We start from the raw sequence: 18405 nt of genomic DNA on the forward strand, positions 1-18405 counted from the left end.
CAAGTCCCCTGGCCAATCCCTACTCAGGAAAACAGACAAGCGTAAGTATTCAGCAACAGGGTCAGTGGCCAGGAATGGGGCCAGTTTCCTCTTCATACCTTTTTCAAGAGGAGTCATATATTGCCCAGAAAAATTAAACCTGCTTGGCATTTCTTGATGGAGAGACTCATTTGTTAAAGCATGATCACCAAGCACTTCTCACATCAACTACTTTTTAGACCTCATATTACCCCATGACATGAGTTGTCTTCTGAGCAACATTTTATATGTGAGAAAAGTAAAGCTCAAAAGGAGACATTTTTCTTAGGTCACCAGCCTGGCCTTGCCTGGAGCCTCTGAATGACAGCTCTCCAAAGCTGTCTGTCTCAGTGCTCTTCCATTGTAACCTGGGTTTTTTTGTTTGTTTGTTTGTTTGTTTGTTTTTCTTTTTATGAAAGGTTGTGCTTTGCCTTATAAAGCGTTTTACCACTATCCCTTGCCTAGACTACTAGGGACTGGTAGTTTTCAGGGTATGACAACCAGAGATGCCCTAGACATTGCCAGATGTTTCAGGAGACACATGGTAGACTTAGGACTACTGATTCAAAGCCACAAGTTTCTCAGTTAAGAATCTGTTGGGAACCAAGAAGAATGTCTTCTTGCCCCATTGTAGTCTGTCCCAATAACTGGCTGAGGCAGCTAGTCTAAGTAAAAATCTGCACTAACTTTAAACCTTTCCCAAGTTGATCCTCGTAGCCTCCCAGCAACAAGGAAAAGCCCAGAAGAGCTGATGCTTGGGGCTGGGAGGTAGGTGATATCTCCTTAGTAGGCCATGCTCCCTCAGCCCTATATCCAGCAAATAATGCCAAGATAACAGCTTCAGATTGAAGTACATTCAGAGAGAAGATTCTGAATTTCCTCAAAGCGAATCTAGGGTAAATCACATGACTTATCAGCAAGCCAGGAGCATGGGCTGGCCCCCCATCACACAGCAGGAGCATGGGCTGGCTGCCCAGCACACAGCACACTGCAGTTCTGAAGACTTAACCTCCTCTCCCATTGAGAGATTCCTTGTTCTTCGTTTTTAGAGACTTTGCTGTGTAGCCCAGGTTGGCAGTGGACTCACAGGAGTCCTTCCTTTCCTGGAATTACAGATGTGTGCCACCATGTTGCAAATCTTGCCTGCCATTTACAGAACTAAGTTAACCTGTGAAAGTACTGCTTACCTCAGTCCACATGGAAATTGCCTTAAGTTTAAAATCACATCTTTTTCCATCCTGGAAGACTACGTTGGAGATAGTTTACATAAAAGGATAAATAGTAATCAAGGCAACATTGGTGGTGCCACATGACTGGTTCAAATAATAAATTATATGGAAATTATATGGGACAAGATGAGAAGGTGATGGTGACCTGGCATTGTTAGGGAGAATTTCACAGAGAAAGCTAGTGAACTGAGCCTTTATGAACAAGTAGAAAAGACAGGAAGTCTTTATACTAAACTGAGATTGCACCTTGATTAACTCATGCAGCAGTGTCACTTAGGGGGTTATTGCAATGCCATCCAGGTCTCATTGTCACCTGGTAACAGGTTGAAATCCATGTACAAGCTCGTGCATGCTGACCATCCAGAGTTCATTGTCAGCTCAGCCAAATTTGATTACTTGAGATCAAAAGAGGCACACAAGGGTCCATGTCAGTGACCTTTTCCTCAGTAAGATCTCACGGAATCCCCCCCCTCTAAATGAAAGTATCCTGCAGTGAAGCTGGGCTGTGCCTGGCTGTGTGACTTGAGCTAGTGCCCTGCTTGGTGGGATTATGGAATTGTCAATGAAAGGGCTCAGGGACCCTGAGACAGGGCCTGGTTGTTGCAGAGTCCTGCCATTCATTGGTCACTTTCCGACAGTGGTGCTGCAGATGTTCCCTTTGCTGGAGGTGCTGAGTGGCAAAGAAGCAAACAACCTAGGGGACGGGGAGGGGAAGCTGCCCTCATCTCCATTCCTGGGGGCTTAGAGCAGTCATACTTTTCCTTCCTCCATGAGAAATATAAACAGTCACTTTATAAACAGTTGTCGTTTTTTGACTTTCAAAGGTTCAGCCTCTCCCTTTTGTTTACATTGATGACTTTTGAAATAAAGTACAACTGAGCATGCAAAAAAAAAAAAAAAGGAATTTCATTTTCAGATTTCAAAAAGAGGAGTTTGTCTCTTACCACAGGACAAGGGTTCCTAGCAGCCTCCGGAGCTGACTCTGGCTCTCGCCCATGAGCAGGCTTGAAGGACCTTACGGGAGCCCCTATGGCAGTTTGTCCAAGTCCCTAGTTGGGCTGCTTAGATAATATTCAATAATCAGCCCAGAGACCAGATGCTAAATGCAAAACTGTTTTCTCTGACATAAATTCTCTTCAGAAGGTAAGTGCTATAGCTACTTTAAAACCCAGAGAGTGTGTACTAACAAAGCAGCTCTTCATCTCTGTCAGCCTTGCTTACCAAAGAGACAGTGTTGGCTGTGCCACTGTCGCTCTCAAGAACGCTGCTGCCCACCTCTCACCATGCTGCCTTGTCCTGACCTGTTCTCAGTACCCCTGGGCATAGGACTCAAAGGTCGAAGAATGAGTCCAGGAGCCAGGTAAAGTGGTGCACACTTCCCACCTCCTGAGGTAGGAGGAGCTCAAGTTCAAGGTCAGCCTAGTTACATTGAGAGTTTGAGCCATCTGGAAGAAGACAAAAGGTGAAGAGGAAGAGGGTCTCACTGCTACAGTTCAGATTGTCTGAAGATCCTCCTGTTCTAAGTCTTTGAGATGGTCTTTTTCTTTGATTTTTTTTTTATCTTTATCAACTTGAGTATTTCTTATTTACATTTCGATTGTTATTCCCTTTCCCAGTTTCCAAGCCAACATCCCCCTAACCCCTCCTCCTCCCTTTCTATATGGGTGTTCCCCTCCCCATCCTGCCCCCATTACCGCCCTCCCCCCAACAATCACGTTCACTGGGGGTTCAGTCTTGGCAGGAACAAGGGCTTCCCCTTCCACTGGTGCTCTTACTAGGCTATTCATTGCTACCTATGAGGTCGGAGCCCAGGGTCAGTCCATGTATAGTCTTTGGGTAGTGGCTTAGTCCCTGGAAGCTCTGGTTGGTTGGCATTGTTGTTCATATGGGGTCTCGAGGCCCCTTCAAGCTCTTCCAGTTCTTTCTCTGATTCCTTCAACGGGGGTCCCATTCTCAGTTCAGTGGTTTGCTGCTGGCATTCCCCTATGTATTTGCTATATTCTGGCTGTGTCTCTCAGGAGAGATCTACATCCGGTTCCTGTCAGCCTGCACTTCTTTGCTTCATCCATCTTATCTCGTTTGGTGGCTGTATATGTATGTATTTTATTCGATATTAGAATGGCTACTCCACCTTGCTTCTTCCGACCATTTGCTTGGAAAGTTGTTTTCCAGCCTTTCCCTCTGAGGTAGTGTCTGTCTTTGTCTCTGAGGTGTGTTTCCTGTAGGCAGCAGAATGCAGTGTCGTCATTGCGTATCCAGTTTGTTAATCTATGTCTTTTTATTGGGGAGTTGAGACCATTGATGTTGAGAGATATTAAGGAATAGTGATTATTGCTTCCTGTTATATTCATATTTGGATGTGAGATTATGTTTGTGTGCTTTTTTTCTCTTTGTTTTGTTGCCAAGAGGATTAGTTTTTGCTCTTTCTAGGGTGTAGCTTGCCTCCTTATGTTGGGCTTTACCATTTATTATCCTTTGTAGCACTGGATTTGTAGAAAGATATTGTGTAAATTTGGTTTTGTCATGGACTATCTTGGTTTCTCCATCAATGTTAATTGAGAGTTTTGCTGGATACAGTAACCTGGGCTGGCATTTGTGTTCTCTTAGGGTCTGTATGACATCTGTCCAGGATCTTCTGGCTTTCATAGTTTCTGGCGAGAAGTCTGGTGTGATTCTGATAGGTCTGCCTTTATATGTTACTTGACCTTTTTCCCTTACTGCTTTTAATATTCTTTCTTTATTTTGTGCGTTTGGTGTTTTGACTATTATGTGACGGGAGGTGTTTCTTTTCTGATCCAATCTATTTGGAGTTCTGTAGGCTTCTTGTATATTTATGGGCATATCTTTCTTTAGGTTAGGAAAGTTTTCTTCTATGATTTTGTTGAAGATATTTACTGGTCCTTTGAGCTGAGAATCTTCACTCTCTTCTATACCTATTATCCTTAGGTTTGATTTTCTCATTGAGTCCTGGATTTCCTGTATGTTTTGGACCAGTAGCTTTTTCCGTTTTACATTATCTTTGACGGTTGTGTCGATGATTTCTATGGAATCTTCTGCTCCTGAGATTCTCTCTTCTATCTCTTGTAGTCTGTTGGTGATGCTTGTATCTACGGCTCCTTGTCTCTTCCTTTGGTTTTCTATATCCAGGGTTGTTTCCCTGTGTTCTTTCTTCATTGCTTCTATTTCCATTTTTAATTCCTTCAACTGTTTGATTGTGTTTTCCTGGAATTTTTTCAGGGATTTTTGTGATTCCTCTCTATAGGCTTCTACTTGTTTGTTTATGTTTTCATAGGTTTCTCTAAGGGAGTTCTTCATGTCTTTCTTGAAGTCCTCCAGCATCGTGATCAAATATGATTTTAAATCTAGATCTTGCTTTTCTGGTGTCTTTGGATATTCAGTGTTTGCTTTGGTGGGAGAATTGGGCTCTGATGATGCCATGTAGTCTTGGTTTCTGTTGCTTGGGTTCCTATGCTTGCCTGTGGTCATCAGATTGTCTCTGGTGTTACTTTGTTCTGCTATTTATGACAGTGGCTAGACCGTCCTATAGGCCTGTGTGTCAGGAGTGCTGAAGACCTGTTTTCCTGTTTTCTTTCAGCCAGTTATGGGAGCAGATTGTTCTGCTTTGGGGTGTGTAGTCTTTCCTGTCTACTGGTCTTCAGCTGTTCCTGTGGGCCTGTGTCCTGATTCCACTAGGCAAGTCACTTGGAACAGAAAAGTTGATCTTACCTGTGGTCCCGAGGCTCAAGTTGCTCGTGGGGGGCTGCTTTTGAGCTTTCCATGAGGGCGGCAACCAGGAGGGCCTGCACCGCCTTTTCTGGGACCCCCATGCACCGGGGTCCCAGATGCTGTTGGGTGTTTTCCTCTGGAGTCAGAAATGTGGACAGAGTTAAGTCTCTTCTGGCTTCCCAGGCATGTCTGCCCCTCTGAAGGTTTAGTTCTCCCTCCCATGGGATTTGGGTGCGGAGAACTGTTGATCTGGTCCCTTCAGGTCCGGGCGGTGTCTGCAGCTCCAGTGCCCCTATCTTCCAGTTCCCAGAGGCCGTATACAGTTTCCTCTTGGGCCAGGGATGTGGGCAGGGGTGGGCAGTATTGGTGGTCTCTCCCACTCTGCAGTCTCAGGAGTGCCCACGTGTCCAGGCAGTGAGCTCTCTCTCCCAAGGGGTTTGGGAGCAGTGAGCTACAGGCGGGGATCAGCAAGGTTGGGGCTCCAGCTAAAAACCGGAAGTGTCCTTGATTTTTTTTCTTTTAATATCTTGATAAAAAATTTCACATGGCTGCCTGTCTCCGGGGTTCGTTCTGAGAGTAGGATTAGTGAGCATTTAATTTCTTTCTCTTCTTTTTTTTAGGTATATTTTGATTTCATTTTTTCTGGCTTCATGAGTAGTAGTGGTTTCCTTTATGATGGTAGGCCAACAGCACTGTCACTTGATTCCGCAGATCTCTACCTGGGATCAGGTGACCTCTATACACTTAGCACATATAAAATGCTAACCCCTTGGATAAAGTTAAGAGCACTGTTTTTGTGTGAATTTTCTGGGATTTGTTTTCTTTGGCTGATTTTCTTGAGGCCTGGGCTGGCCTCATACTTGTAGCTGTGGATGCCCTTGAGTTCCTAATCTCCTGTCTCTACCCCCAAAGGGATTATAGACATGATCTTGTGCACTCTGATCAAATTCCTGGGTTTTGTATAAGACAATTAAGTAAATTGTTAGTATTGGAGGAAACTTGGCAGAAGGCACACAGGCCATGTTTAGCAAACAAAGGGGGTTTATAATTATTTCTAAAGAAAAAAACTTCTGAAAAGTAACACATTCTTACTAAAAAGTTTTATAAAGTACAGAAATTTATATCCAGGCAGTGATGGCACATTCTTTTAATACCAGTACTCAGGAAGCAGAGGCAGGCAGATCTCTATAAGTTCAGGTCCAGCCTGGTCTACAGAGCAAGTTCTAATACAGCCAAGGCTACACAGAGAAACCTTGTTCCCAAAAATAAAATAGATGAATAAATAGATTTGATTTGATTCTATAGACAGCAGAAATGTTGAATGTAGAATCCCAGGCAGTAATAGAAATATGACGGTAGCATTTATAGCTTCCTTTTTGTTTAGCAGTGACTTAGAGATGTTTCCCATTAAGTACATGTAAATTCACAATTATTCTTAATAGGTGTACATTTTGGCTATGGGACTCACAGGAATATGCTGCAGCTTTTCCAGCTGGTTCTGTATCAGTGATTTCTAATCTTTCCTTTTTTTTTTTTTTTTTTTTTTTTTTGTTCTTTTTTTTCGGAGCTGGGGACCGAACCCAGGGCTTTGCGCTTCCTAGGTAAGCGCTCTACCACTGAGCTAAATCCCCAGCCCCTAATCTTTCCTTTTACAATCAGTATTCCTAATGATCATTCTTGAACATGTATACCTGGAAGTGTGGCTGCAAAATAAACACCTAGGACATTGTGAGATTGAAGAAAATGCATATTGTCCATTTTGAAAGGTACTGGTAAACTTGGTGTGGAGTTGTCTTACCCAGCTCCTGTTGTGAAGTATCATAAGTTATATGTGCAAAAACATGGCTCTGCCAGTCAGTTTCTAACTCATGAGGAGTTCATGTTTATTCTCTTAGTAATTGGGTTTTACCCTTTCAAAAAATTTCTTTGTGAAATCACTTTAGCTTAAAAATACATTGTCCGGACCCAACCAGTGGGTGAGGGTAGGAGGAGAGGAAATGAGTCAGAGCAGAGTGGAAGGACATAGCAGTGCCCTTGCGAACCTATTTCTGTGAACACTGTTACTGCAGTCGTTACACTGTAATGAGAGTAGACATCTTCTCAGATGTTTACTGGCTGTTTGTATTTCATCTGTACATTGTTTATGTTCTTTGCTAAATACTTGCAGTTCCCAAGGGGGTGTGTCAAGGCATGGGATGTTTTCAAACTGAGGGAGAATGTTCTGTGACACTGGACATCTGTCAGACATGGGAACTACTAACTCAAAGTAAGAGTTTGAAACATTAGCTCTTTTCATGTCTTTGTAAAATTGACATGGGTAGCTGACATGATAGAAAGTAAGTGTCATAAGAAATTAACAGGGAGCGGTGAGGAGAGGAACCCAGGGCATGGGAAGTCGTGGGCACATACATCCCATTAGTAAATATTGTGTCTCTGTGAGAAGGCAGTCAGATGCAGAAGCCTTTCAGATTGTATGTATTATTACAAACACCAAGAGCTGTTCCTTGGGTTGTTTGGACCTACCCACCTAATGAATTCAAAGCATTAAATATGTCCTTTGTCCTAGAGGCCACCATGAAAAGAATTATGGCAGTATCGATGGTGCATAAATTAGGGAGCTTTGAAAAATCTAACCCCCTTCTAAAGAGTGTCATTGTGAAGTCTTGGCTAAGTTCTGAGTTAGAGAACTCAGACACCTGGCTCCTTTGCTTCCTAAGTGCTAGTATTAAAAGTGTTTCTCACCATGCCCAAGCCCTGCCCCATATTTAATTATTTTCACTTTTGTTAATGAGAGACGGATTAGCAAGTCCTTTCCCCAGTTCTTCCTTTACTGCTGACCAATCGCTGCACTCTGCTGTATAAACTTTCCAGTTTGGGGCCAGTGAGTTGGCTCAGCTGCTAAAGGTGTCTACCTCCAAGCCGTCCAACCTGAGTTCCAAGGGGAGAAGGAGAGAACTGACTCCTGAAAGTTGGCCTGTGACTTCCACACAAATACTGCTGCAATAAATAAGTTAATTAAAAATAATTATAAATGTGATTTTTTTTTTTTTTAGTTTCTAGTTTTTATGTGGATATATTGTATTCTGATCTTCCTTACCCTGTTACTGACTTCTTCCTTCCTTAGGAAAAAATACAAGATCAGAAAAAATACATCTTTGATTGAAGAAAATAAGACGATTCCCCATTTTCACCAATTATTTTTATAGGTTTGCATTTTTGGTTTTTTCATGTTTGTTTTATCCCCAGTACAGTAGGTAGGAATCTAACTAATGTATATCACAAAGGATTGGTGGGTTGTTTTCTATTATTTTATTGAATAAGTCGTTCTTACTTGTAGAGGTCTGCCTGCCTCTGCCTCTGTCTCCTAAGTGCTTTTTCTCCCCACCCCCACCACCTCTTCCTTTTTCAGGTATAAACAAGTAATAGAAGAATCTTCAGTGGTGTCACTCGACTTTAACAATGGCTCGTTCTTGATTAATTTTATTTCATTTATGCTACCACCAACATACCCCTGCCTGTGTCTTGACTGAACTAATCATGTTATTTTTATTGGTTGGCTCTGTTTGGTTGGTATTTATGTTGTGTGTTCTCATATGTATGAGTGTTTTGCCCGCATGTGTGTATATGCACCACAGTCATAACTGGTACCCAGAAGACCAGAAGAAAGCACAAGATCCCTAGGACCAGAGTTACAAATAGTAGTGAGCTACCATGTGGGTGCTGGGTTTTGAACCCCTGTCCTCTAGAGGAGCAGCCAGTGCTCTTAATCACTAAGCAGTCTTTCCAGACTCTGCTTGGTTGTTTTTTGATAAGTGTTGCTATATCACAGTCTTTACTATTGACCTCAAATCATTAAGGATCCAGTTATACAGAAAATTTAAATGTTGTCCTAGCCAAGCATCATGACTCATGCCAATATCCCCAGCATTTAGGAGGCTAAGGCAGAGAATTGCCACAATTTCAGGGCCAGCCTAAACTACATAGCAAGTACTATGCCAGCCTTGGTTACCAAATGAGTCTTAAAAGGGGGACTTAAATAGATCTGTTTTGCAAACAGTTTATCTGTAATTTTTAAATGTTTACACATAGTTCTCAACAATGAAAGGTAAAGGTTTTTTTTTTTATTTGAACAAAGACTGACTAGCTTCAGTATTTAAACTTTGCCAGTACCTAGAAGCTCAGGGCCCTGAACTCTGCTCTTGAGAATCGGGTTCCTTAATGACATTGTAACATTTGTAACACCAGTGTGGTGATTCAGAACAAATGCAATCTCAAATTCAGTTCCCTCTGCCTCTGAGTGAGGCTTGTTCTAATTCAACAAGTCAGGGGTTGGGGATTTAGCTCAGTGGTAGAGCACTTGCCTAGGAAGTACAAGGCCCTGGGTTCGGTCCCCAGCTCCGAAAAAAAGAGCCAATATACATATATATATATATATATATATATATATATATATATATATATATATATATATCAACAAGTAAGTCCCTCTGTTTAGTGAGTCTTTTCATCCAGACAAACCTCTTACAACCTTAGGACCTCCAAGGGGCTGTAGGGGAGAATGAGACACAGTCTTTGCTCGAGGATCTCTAGTTTAGGAAAGAGCATTGCAGAGTGATAACTGACAACAGATTCAAGGGACTAGACATGTGGCTTAAGGTAAGGAAGAGCGTGAGCATACGTGAGGAGGCTCTGGGTCAGGCCTCAGCACTGATCCCTTCAGTGAGGGAGGGGAGGGGGGGTGCAAACAGGACCATAAGGCATTGAAAAGGAAATGAGAGCTTAGGGAAGGGTAAGAGCTCAGTATGCAAGTCCAGAAATATTTGAAGTTGGCCCTATGATTTGAGTAGAAGGGAAGACGGGAAGGGCCAGGCTGAACCAAGTAGCATTTGTCAGGTTGTCGGGAATGGGATTTCACCTCTTGTGGGCACAGAATAGGCTTATGACATAGAGAAGGTAGAAGGTAAAACTGGAACTGTAGGTCAAGCTTTCAGGGCCCAGCTAGTTCTTGAAGAGGGTTTTAACTACACGTAAGCGTTGCCCTCAGAGCTTCCCTTTAGGAAATCTGACAGCCATATGTCAAAATAAGTATTGGAGGAAAGACATTATCCACGTGCAAGGTCTTTGGGCTCTTGACCAGCTTTATGGGAGAGTTCTAGACAGAAGGGGCACAGCAAATCTCCACACGCCTATTTGAATGGGTTTGTATGTTTTCAGTCCTTCAAGGTATATAGTGCATTCCCAGTGACACACTCCCTAGACTGGTCAGGAAAGAAGTAACTTCTCCTGAGATTAGTGTCCTCCTCCACGAAGGTACCACTTACCAAGAACTTCGCAGGGATGTGTTCTCTCATCTCATAAACAGACCAGGGTTTAGGGGAGCAGCCTCCTGAAACGTTTTCTGCCCTGCTTTCTAATAGATGGGATTTTTTCATTTCTAACATTATGGGATAATTGTGGGTGACACAAGCCCATCTTCTTGAGGATGGCCCAGCTAAGGAATTCAAGTGTCGTTAAGGTGTTGCCTAGAACCCACACTCCTCCAAGGCCTGTGACAGTGTGACTGGACTCTACAAATGGCACAAGCAAATACATGTGCCCAACAAGCCCTAGCAACAAGAAGAGCGCTCCTGAGAGGCCTCGCTCTGCCTGAGGCTGCAGTCGGTGTACCTGAAGCACGGAACCAGTCCTGCAGCCACCTTAAAGTGACTGGAACTGACAGGCGCAACTGGGCTTTCCCCTGGCTTTTCCAAGACACTGGCACGCGCACGCGCACACACACACGCACACGCACACGCATACACACATACATATGCGGTCTGCCTTTGAAATGTTTGCTATCTCCACTTAAGTTATGTGAAGAGGCATGTTTCCGTGAATTAGAAAGTTTAGATTCTTTTCTCAACCATTCCCCTCCTACCTCCTTTTTCAGTCTGACTTAAAGCCATGAAATACTTCAGCCTGCCTGCCTGTCTTTAGTTCTGTTTGTATGAATTAAGTCGACAGGATAAATATTCACATTCCCAGTACAGGCTGAAACAGTGTTTGCCTGTTCTAACAGTGAGTTGAGAAAAGAGGGAGGTGGGGCTGACATACCCTATACTGTACATTCCCAGCATAGATCATTTATTTAAGTCCCTAGAAAATGCAGATGTTTTAGCAGCCGAAATAAAATCCTGTGTAAACATTGAGCTTGGAAAAATGTGGCAGTGACTTAGCTGGGTTAGCGTAGTGCAGGAAGAAGGCAGGCAGGAAGGCAGATGCAGGTGGGTGCACTGGCCTGAATGGAATAGAGTCAAAGTGTTCGCCAAGTCTGAGTGCTCCACAAGGAGAAAGACTGAACTTAGGTCATTTTATTTTATTTTTTAGCAAAATCCAGTTTGAACGAACTAGCATCTGATCGTCAGAGTTTAGGGTCACTGGTGGTTTCGTCTACTCACCCTGTTTAGATCTGACCTTTGAGGTGACTGTCTCTTGTCCTACTGGAGTTGGCCTTTTCCATGGCCTGCCTGTGACTGCTCTGGCCTGCAGGCTTCTGGAGCTCAGCTGCTGTTGATTTTAAAGGGAGGAAACTGGTCTGAAAGCCACGCTCTGTGAAGGAGAAACCCGACTCAGCATTGCTTTCCCAAACAGCCGTATATCATCTTGATCTTGTCCCAAACAAGTCTCTATTTTAGTAAAGCAGCATAAGCCAGACATATTTTACCAGTGCAGTGTGAGGTTTTTCAGGGCATCACCTCATGACTCTTTTTAGGCTCATGACATTTATTCAGAATGCATTACATTTGTACTGTGGAGCTGCTTTTAAGATCCTGGGCTGCCCTAATGGACCTCATGCTTCCCACAGGCCTGCTCACCCCACCATCTCCACCCCCAGAGTCTCTCTGTGTTTCGAGTCTCGGTAGAGGGCGACCCTAACTGTTTCCAGGTTCTCAATGTGGTGTCTCATTACGACTTACTTTTTCAGTGTAAGATATACAGGAACCCCCGACCTTCGTTCAGTACAGTCCCTACAGGGACTCCTCCTCATTAGGGCAGGGCTGAGCAGCCATGCCTGTGAGAGGGGTTGGGGGGGGGGTGGGTATGCTGCTGCCAACTGTGATTGGTTCTGCGTCTTTTGATGGAAGCAAGCTCTTTCTAACTATTTCTTCCTGGGAACATTGTTGTTGTTTTGTTGTTGTTGTTGTTGTTTTGTTGTTGTTGTTTTGTTGTTGTTTTGTTGTTGTTGTTGCTGTATGTATGTGTGATGTTAGGGGCTGGGGTACACAGCATTCATGTGAAGGTCAGAGAATAACTTCACGGAGTCATTTCTCTCTTTCTGCTGTGACCTGAGTTCTGAATGCACCCCTGGCCAGGTTGGTGTAGTTGGATCTTTGCCAACTGAGCCAGGAGGAGCTGAGTCATCAAGCAGCTGAGCTGCCAGGCATGGCTGTCTTGCTGCAGCAAAGCTTTCTTCTCCTTTCTTTCCTTGATGACACCCCTGAGTGTGCTTTAAGGACCTGCTACCCTAGAGGTAAACTATCCTCTGCTCTAAGGTTAATTGATAAGCAGAGCTCAGTCTCGGGCTCAAAAGAATTGCTGTTTTGTGCAATAAATGACTGACTGAGAAACTATCACACAGATGTCCCCACCCCAAAGCTCAGTAAATGAGATGTTAAGTCCAAACAATCCAGTCCCTCTCCCTCATTCTCAGACTGCTGGAGATGCCCTCTGCTCCTGATCTGGAAAGGTAGCCCAACTTCCCAAGTTACGAATATCTTTCTGTTGTCCAGCTTCTTTGTCCCAGCTGTCACCTACTTGGTAGCTCATGAAGGCTCTCACATGTGAGCCTTCCTTTTACCCACTGTTGCTAGAGATTAGATGTGCTTCTTAGAGAGTACCTAGAGGAATCATTTCAACTCCTGCCCTCTCTGTCTATCCTTTGATTTCAGACCTTTGATACAGTCTTGCACTTTGTAAATATTTCATTTTGGTTTTGATGTTCCAAAGTTAAGAAAAGTGAGTAGTGACAAATGGCATTAATACTCCCTTGGCATAGTGGGCAGTAGGTAGCACCTGCCATTCAGCTGTGCACAGGTAACTTGTGCCTTGTTAGGTCCACTACAAATGGCTCTTCTGAGTTTCAAAAGAAGTTGAAAATAAGTGATGATGCCGATATGATGTCTCCTGGCGTCTGTGTTTTTACAGAAGCACTGTGTAGGCTTTGAGGCCTCGTAGCCCACATGCCTATTAGTCTTTAGCCTCTGGTTCAGCATATCACCTCTTAACTGGACTTCTGCCAGGGTCCTGGACCCCCTGTCTTATCTGAAAGAGCCCTTGACATCTCCCTGAAGGTTACAGCTCCCATCCCTGAAGTCCTCCCTTTGAAGAGGACTCTGCTGGCCACATGACAGGATGAATTCCATCACATTGCCTCTGAGGTCTTCCTCATCCTGACCCACACACCAGGCTGATCCCTGACCAGTCCGAAGACATTTGTAAATGGAAGACTATTCTAAAACAGTGAGAGATTTATGAAAATACTATGTTGATAATACATGGATTCCCGTGTACATTCCTTTTCTCTCCCCTAACTCTCTTCTACTATTTACATTTTCATTAGTGTGGCACATTGTTAATTAGCTAACCACTATTAAATACTAAATACCTTTTTAAAGATTTTTTTAAATTGTGTATATATATATATATATATGAGTGCATATGTGTTCATACATTTGTGTGTGTGTGAGAGAGAGAGAGAGAGACAGAGAGACAGAGGCAGAGGGAGAGACAGAGGGAGAGGGAGAGGGAGAGGGAGAGGGAGAGGGAGAGGGAGAGAGGTGTCTAATTCCTGTAGAAGCCAGAAGAGGCATTAGATCCTCTGGAACTGGGATTGTATGTAGTCGTGAGACTCCATATCTGTAATAGGATCCTTTTTTTTTTTTTCTTTCAAATTAAATCTCTTGACCCCAGCAAGTTTCTTTTCCTTGACAGATAAGAATATCAATTCTTCTATAATGTTTGTTTTCAGAATAGGGTTAACAGGGAAGGAACAGACAGTGTATGCACAATAGAACCCACAATTTTATCAGGAATGTAATGTATGCCAGGTAGATGTGTGTGTGCTCCATGTGTATATGTGTATGTATTTGTGTGTGTGTGTGTGTGTGTGTGTGTGTGTGTGTGAGAGAGAGAGAGAGAGAGAGAGAGAGAGAGAGAGAGAGAGAGAGAGGTTGCAGAAATCCCTCTGTTCCTGTTAGAGCCTCCTTCTGAAGACTCAGTTATTGTCAGCCACAGTCTAAAAATGTTAAAGGTCAAACTGGGCGTGGTGGCCATGCCTTTAAATCCAGCACTAAGGAGGCAGAGGCAGGTGGATCTCTGAGTTTGAGGTTGGCCTGGCCTATGGAGTATGTCCCAATATGTCTAGACCTACACAGATAAACCCTGTGTCAAAAATACAAAAACAAAAGGAAAAAGTTCCAATAACGAAGGTAATAAATTTTAAGTAATTTTTATTATAGTATATTGTTTTCTGTTTTATTTCTCTTTTGAAAGTTAAACTTTTTATAGATGTGTATGTGTATATAGGAAAAATAAAGACCAGTCTCTCAAGTACCCACAGTGCCTTGGAATATTCCCCACAGAGGGGGTCACTTAGCTGACAGTAGGATTGAGCCAAGCCAATAAAAGTGCTTTCCATGCACGCTTAACAACCTAAGTTCCATCACCAGAACTGATCTGCAAATATGCCACTTGACCCTACACATGTACTATCACACACACACACACACACACACACACACACACACACACACACACACACAGAGTAATAATCAATTGAAGAGAGGAGACCACCATCTTTCTATATTTAACATGGAGAAACAGAGGTTAACTTAGTTAATCAAAAGATATACATAGCTAGTCCTTTGGTTTTACAGCCTCGTCTGCTTACCCTCAGAGTGTATGCCATGTGCTTGGAGTCTTTCCATTTATATAGCCTGGCTGTCTCATCACATCAAGAGTCATGGGAGTTGAGAATGGTATCTTTCAGCTACGTGTCTACCCTGACCACAAGTTGGTTCCTACTGCAGTGTACAGCCTCCATGAGAATGTATCCTGGAAGGTTACTGTCAATAGAGACATTAACCACCATCACATGTCCTGTTCAGTGCTGCCGAGTGCCTACCATGTAGTAGACTCATCGGCTCATGAAAGCCAGGCGGGTGATGTCAGTGACGTGCAGCATCAGGGAGGCTGCTGGGTTTCCACTTCTCCTGTCCTCATGACTAGAGCCACAAGCTGAGGGGCAGAGGGAGGAGGGAGACAGACAGACAGAGAGACACAGAGACAGACAGAGAGAGGAGACTACTTGGTCCCTGCTGCAGATCCCAGGACACTATCTGATAACAGCACTCATTTAGTAAGTATTTGTAGACTGGGTGTTTGAACACTGTTGTAAACTGGCAGTATACTTATCAGCACTTCTGTGTGGCCAGTGAGTCCTGCTCCTTCACTGGCCTGGCAGCTCAAGCCTCTCTCTCTCTCATGGCTCTTTCCAAGTCACCCCAGGCCTGGGTCTTACCACAGTACCAGCACTGTAGGCAAATGCAGGAGAGAAGGGTGGCCTTGTGTCTTTCAACCCAACTGCCCTGAACTTCTCACTGAACCATCGCCTCGTTTTTCTTGAGTCCAGCCTTTCATATGTCATGTGAGGAGGGCTATGCATTCACATCTTTTCATTACTATTTCTCAGAAGTACTAATCTATCTCACATTTGTTTGCAAGCTACTCCTCTCCCTCTGCCCTGTCTTCTCTCGTCCTTGCTCTGTTCCCCTCTGCTTCTCTGACGTGTGCTGGGTTTCTATTGCGCTGCCTCTCCTACTTGCTTATGTCTACCCGGTTGCCGGCATGCCCCGCTGTGTACATTGGTCAGGTGCAGACAGATCACTCTCTGTCCTTGATGAGTTACTAGGATTACAATTACTGTCTGGTGTGTGCCCAGAGTGACAGAATTGATGGACCCGTAGGCTGACATTCATAAGCCAGAGCTACCAAGCGTTTCAAAAACAGTCTTGTTTTTGCCAAGGAAGGTGAGCAAATACAGGCCAGGGCTTAAACATCCACAGGGGGTTATTTCTGAAGTGATTGCTTCTAAATGAGAAGCATTTGAAACCTCACAGCTCTCTTGACAAGTAAATTCCACAGCCGTGTGTTTTGCTGGTGTCTGCTGATTAATTACAGCGCTGTGACACATGAAAGCCCTGGTGGTTGGTTTAGTGCAGCTGTGGAGAAAAGAAAGCAAGGCTCAGTGACTTGCCAGCCCTTTGGGGACACTGGAGGTTGAGGCCGAGGGAGGTCTTTCTCCCTCTGGCAGTCACCACATAGAAACAGAAGCCCCAGCCAGCCCCTTCTCCAGACTCTATGCCGGGTGGTTTGGCCCCTGCAGGCTGTGGTAAGGGAGCAGCATGTGATCAGTGCTTCTAAAATAACAGGTCCTTTGCAGAGAAGGTGTTCACTGTTCACACAAGGGCTGAGCCCACACTAGGCATGGTGGCATACACCTGTAACTCCAGTATTCAGGAGGCAGGCAGAAGCAGGAGGATCAACTGGTTCAAGGCCATCCTCAGCTACATAGGGAGTTTGAGACTACCCTAAGCTACTTCATTTCTTATCTAAAAGAGGGCGGAGCAGGGGGAGAATCTGGACACATGACTTCAACCTATAATCCCAGCACTTAGAAGACTAAGGTACAGACTGGGAGATGGTACCATGAGTAAAGAACTTGGACTTATCCCAAGAGCCCACATAAAGCCAGGTGTGGCAGCTTACGTGTCTATAATCCCAGCACACCTGGCAGAGGATGCAACAGAAAAGGAAAAGAAAATGCTAAAATAGAATTTTTTAATTCTTACTGTGTTTATTGGCACTTTGTTTCCTTCATCCTTATCTGCTTATGTAGGTGACTGATGAACCAAAGGAACTGTGTGCCCTGAAGCTTTCAGGCCAGAGAACCTTCTGTCTCATCCATTCCTCTCCAAAGATCTGTGCCCCTCACAGAGCACAGTGGGTGCCATTGCTGAGGAGGAGCCGTGCACATTGCACATGGTCCTGATTGCTTGTGTGGTCAAACAGCGCCACCATCATAAACATAAACACTCGAGACACCAGACTCTGCTCTTTCTGCCCCTAATTCTGGTATATACTTGTAAGTGTCGAAAGTGTACACATCTGATTGCTTACCCTTCTGACTGCGAAGGAGAAGTCTGAAAGGTGTGTTACAGACACTGCTTCCTGCTTCTGCATAGACATGCTGTGCGGTGCCTACCTCATTAGCCCACATTGCCCTAATGAACCCAGATTTATGTCTAAGCCACATAGACTCATAGTTCCTTCCCATGCAGGCTTGGAGTTTAGTTTCTTGTAAGGCTGCTGACATAAAGGGAATTCCACTTCTTAGCTGAACTCAGCATATGGGTTGTTTCTACCTAAGGAGCTCTTGAGGTTGATGATTTTGTGGTCACAGTGATCCTCAGTCTGGGGAATTGTGGGGAATTGTGGGAGTGACCGAGAGCATGGGTTTGTTTGGCCAGGCCACGGGCTGCCTACCACTGCTGCATCCCTCTAGCCCTGAAACTTTTCAGCAAGCTTTCTTATGAAGATAGGGTCGGTTTCCTTTGAGGGGTTGTTTTGAAGAAATCTAAAAGGGAAGAACAACCCTTTTCTCAGCAGAATATTTTTTTCTCTTTTCTGGTTCAGGTTTTTCATTTGTTACAAGCCTACATTACAGACTCCAAACACAGAATAAATGCAGATTTCCTTCAGGAGCTGAGTGACATCACTGTTTGTACCAAAGCCAAACTCTGGCTAGCCATGAGGTATGTAAAAGCCCCACATGCTGTTTCTAGTGTGAGGAGTTTTTAAGTTATTCATATTAGTTTCCAGACTTTTGGGGGTATTTTAGACCTTTGCGTTGTGATGAACAAAAGTATTTCTTGAAAGTTTTTCTAAAATTGCTGAGTTTTGGGGCTAGGGGTTTGATACAATTCAATATCAGCTGTTTCTTACCCTCATCAAGAACCCAACTCTGTTGTTTCATCTGTATTGTACAAACCCTTAGAAGCCGTGGCTCCTTGGGCAACTAGAAGGCACTGAGGAGAAGGTGGGACTTGCATGGAAAAGGGACCAGAACATTGCCAGGACTAAGTTATATCAACAAAAGCAGAGGGGGCCATTTTTCTTTTCTTTTCTTTTCTTTTTTCTTTTTTCTTTTTCTTTTTACTGTTTTGCCATTCTTAACATGTGCTCGTTCTGGAACTTAGAATATAAAAGATAAAGAGTGATATAAAGTAAAAACAATCTTCCATTTTATTATATGTAGAGAAAACTCTAACACTGTTCAAAATCTTTGTTTAGCTCCCCAGATATTGGTAGGACAGTCTCTCTTCAAGGCCCCGTG

At 43.8% G+C, this 18405-nt stretch overlaps 1 protein-coding gene across 5 annotated transcripts in view; it reads left to right on the forward strand.

The window, feature by feature from the left end:
• Positions 1-18405, forward strand: part of Thada (THADA, armadillo repeat containing) — a 300575-nt gene that overhangs the window by 195734 nt on the left and 86436 nt on the right. For 3 of the 5 annotated variants that reach the window (XR_015621847.1, NM_001191769.2, XM_087553032.1), the window contains 1 exon segment: positions 17706-17824. The exons of the other annotated variants lie outside the window; for them this stretch is intronic. Coding sequence is in view for 2 of the 3 variants with exons in the window: in NM_001191769.2 (NP_001178698.1) it covers positions 17706-17824 (119 nt within the window). In the remaining variant the exon portion in view is untranslated. 5 annotated transcript variants of the gene reach the window in all.

Source organism: Rattus norvegicus, chromosome 6, assembly GCF_021556685.1.
Source record: "Rattus norvegicus strain SHRSP/BbbUtx chromosome 6, alternate assembly SHRSP_T2T, whole genome shotgun sequence".
In the NCBI taxonomy this organism is placed as follows: Eukaryota; Metazoa; Chordata; class Mammalia; order Rodentia; family Muridae; genus Rattus; species Rattus norvegicus.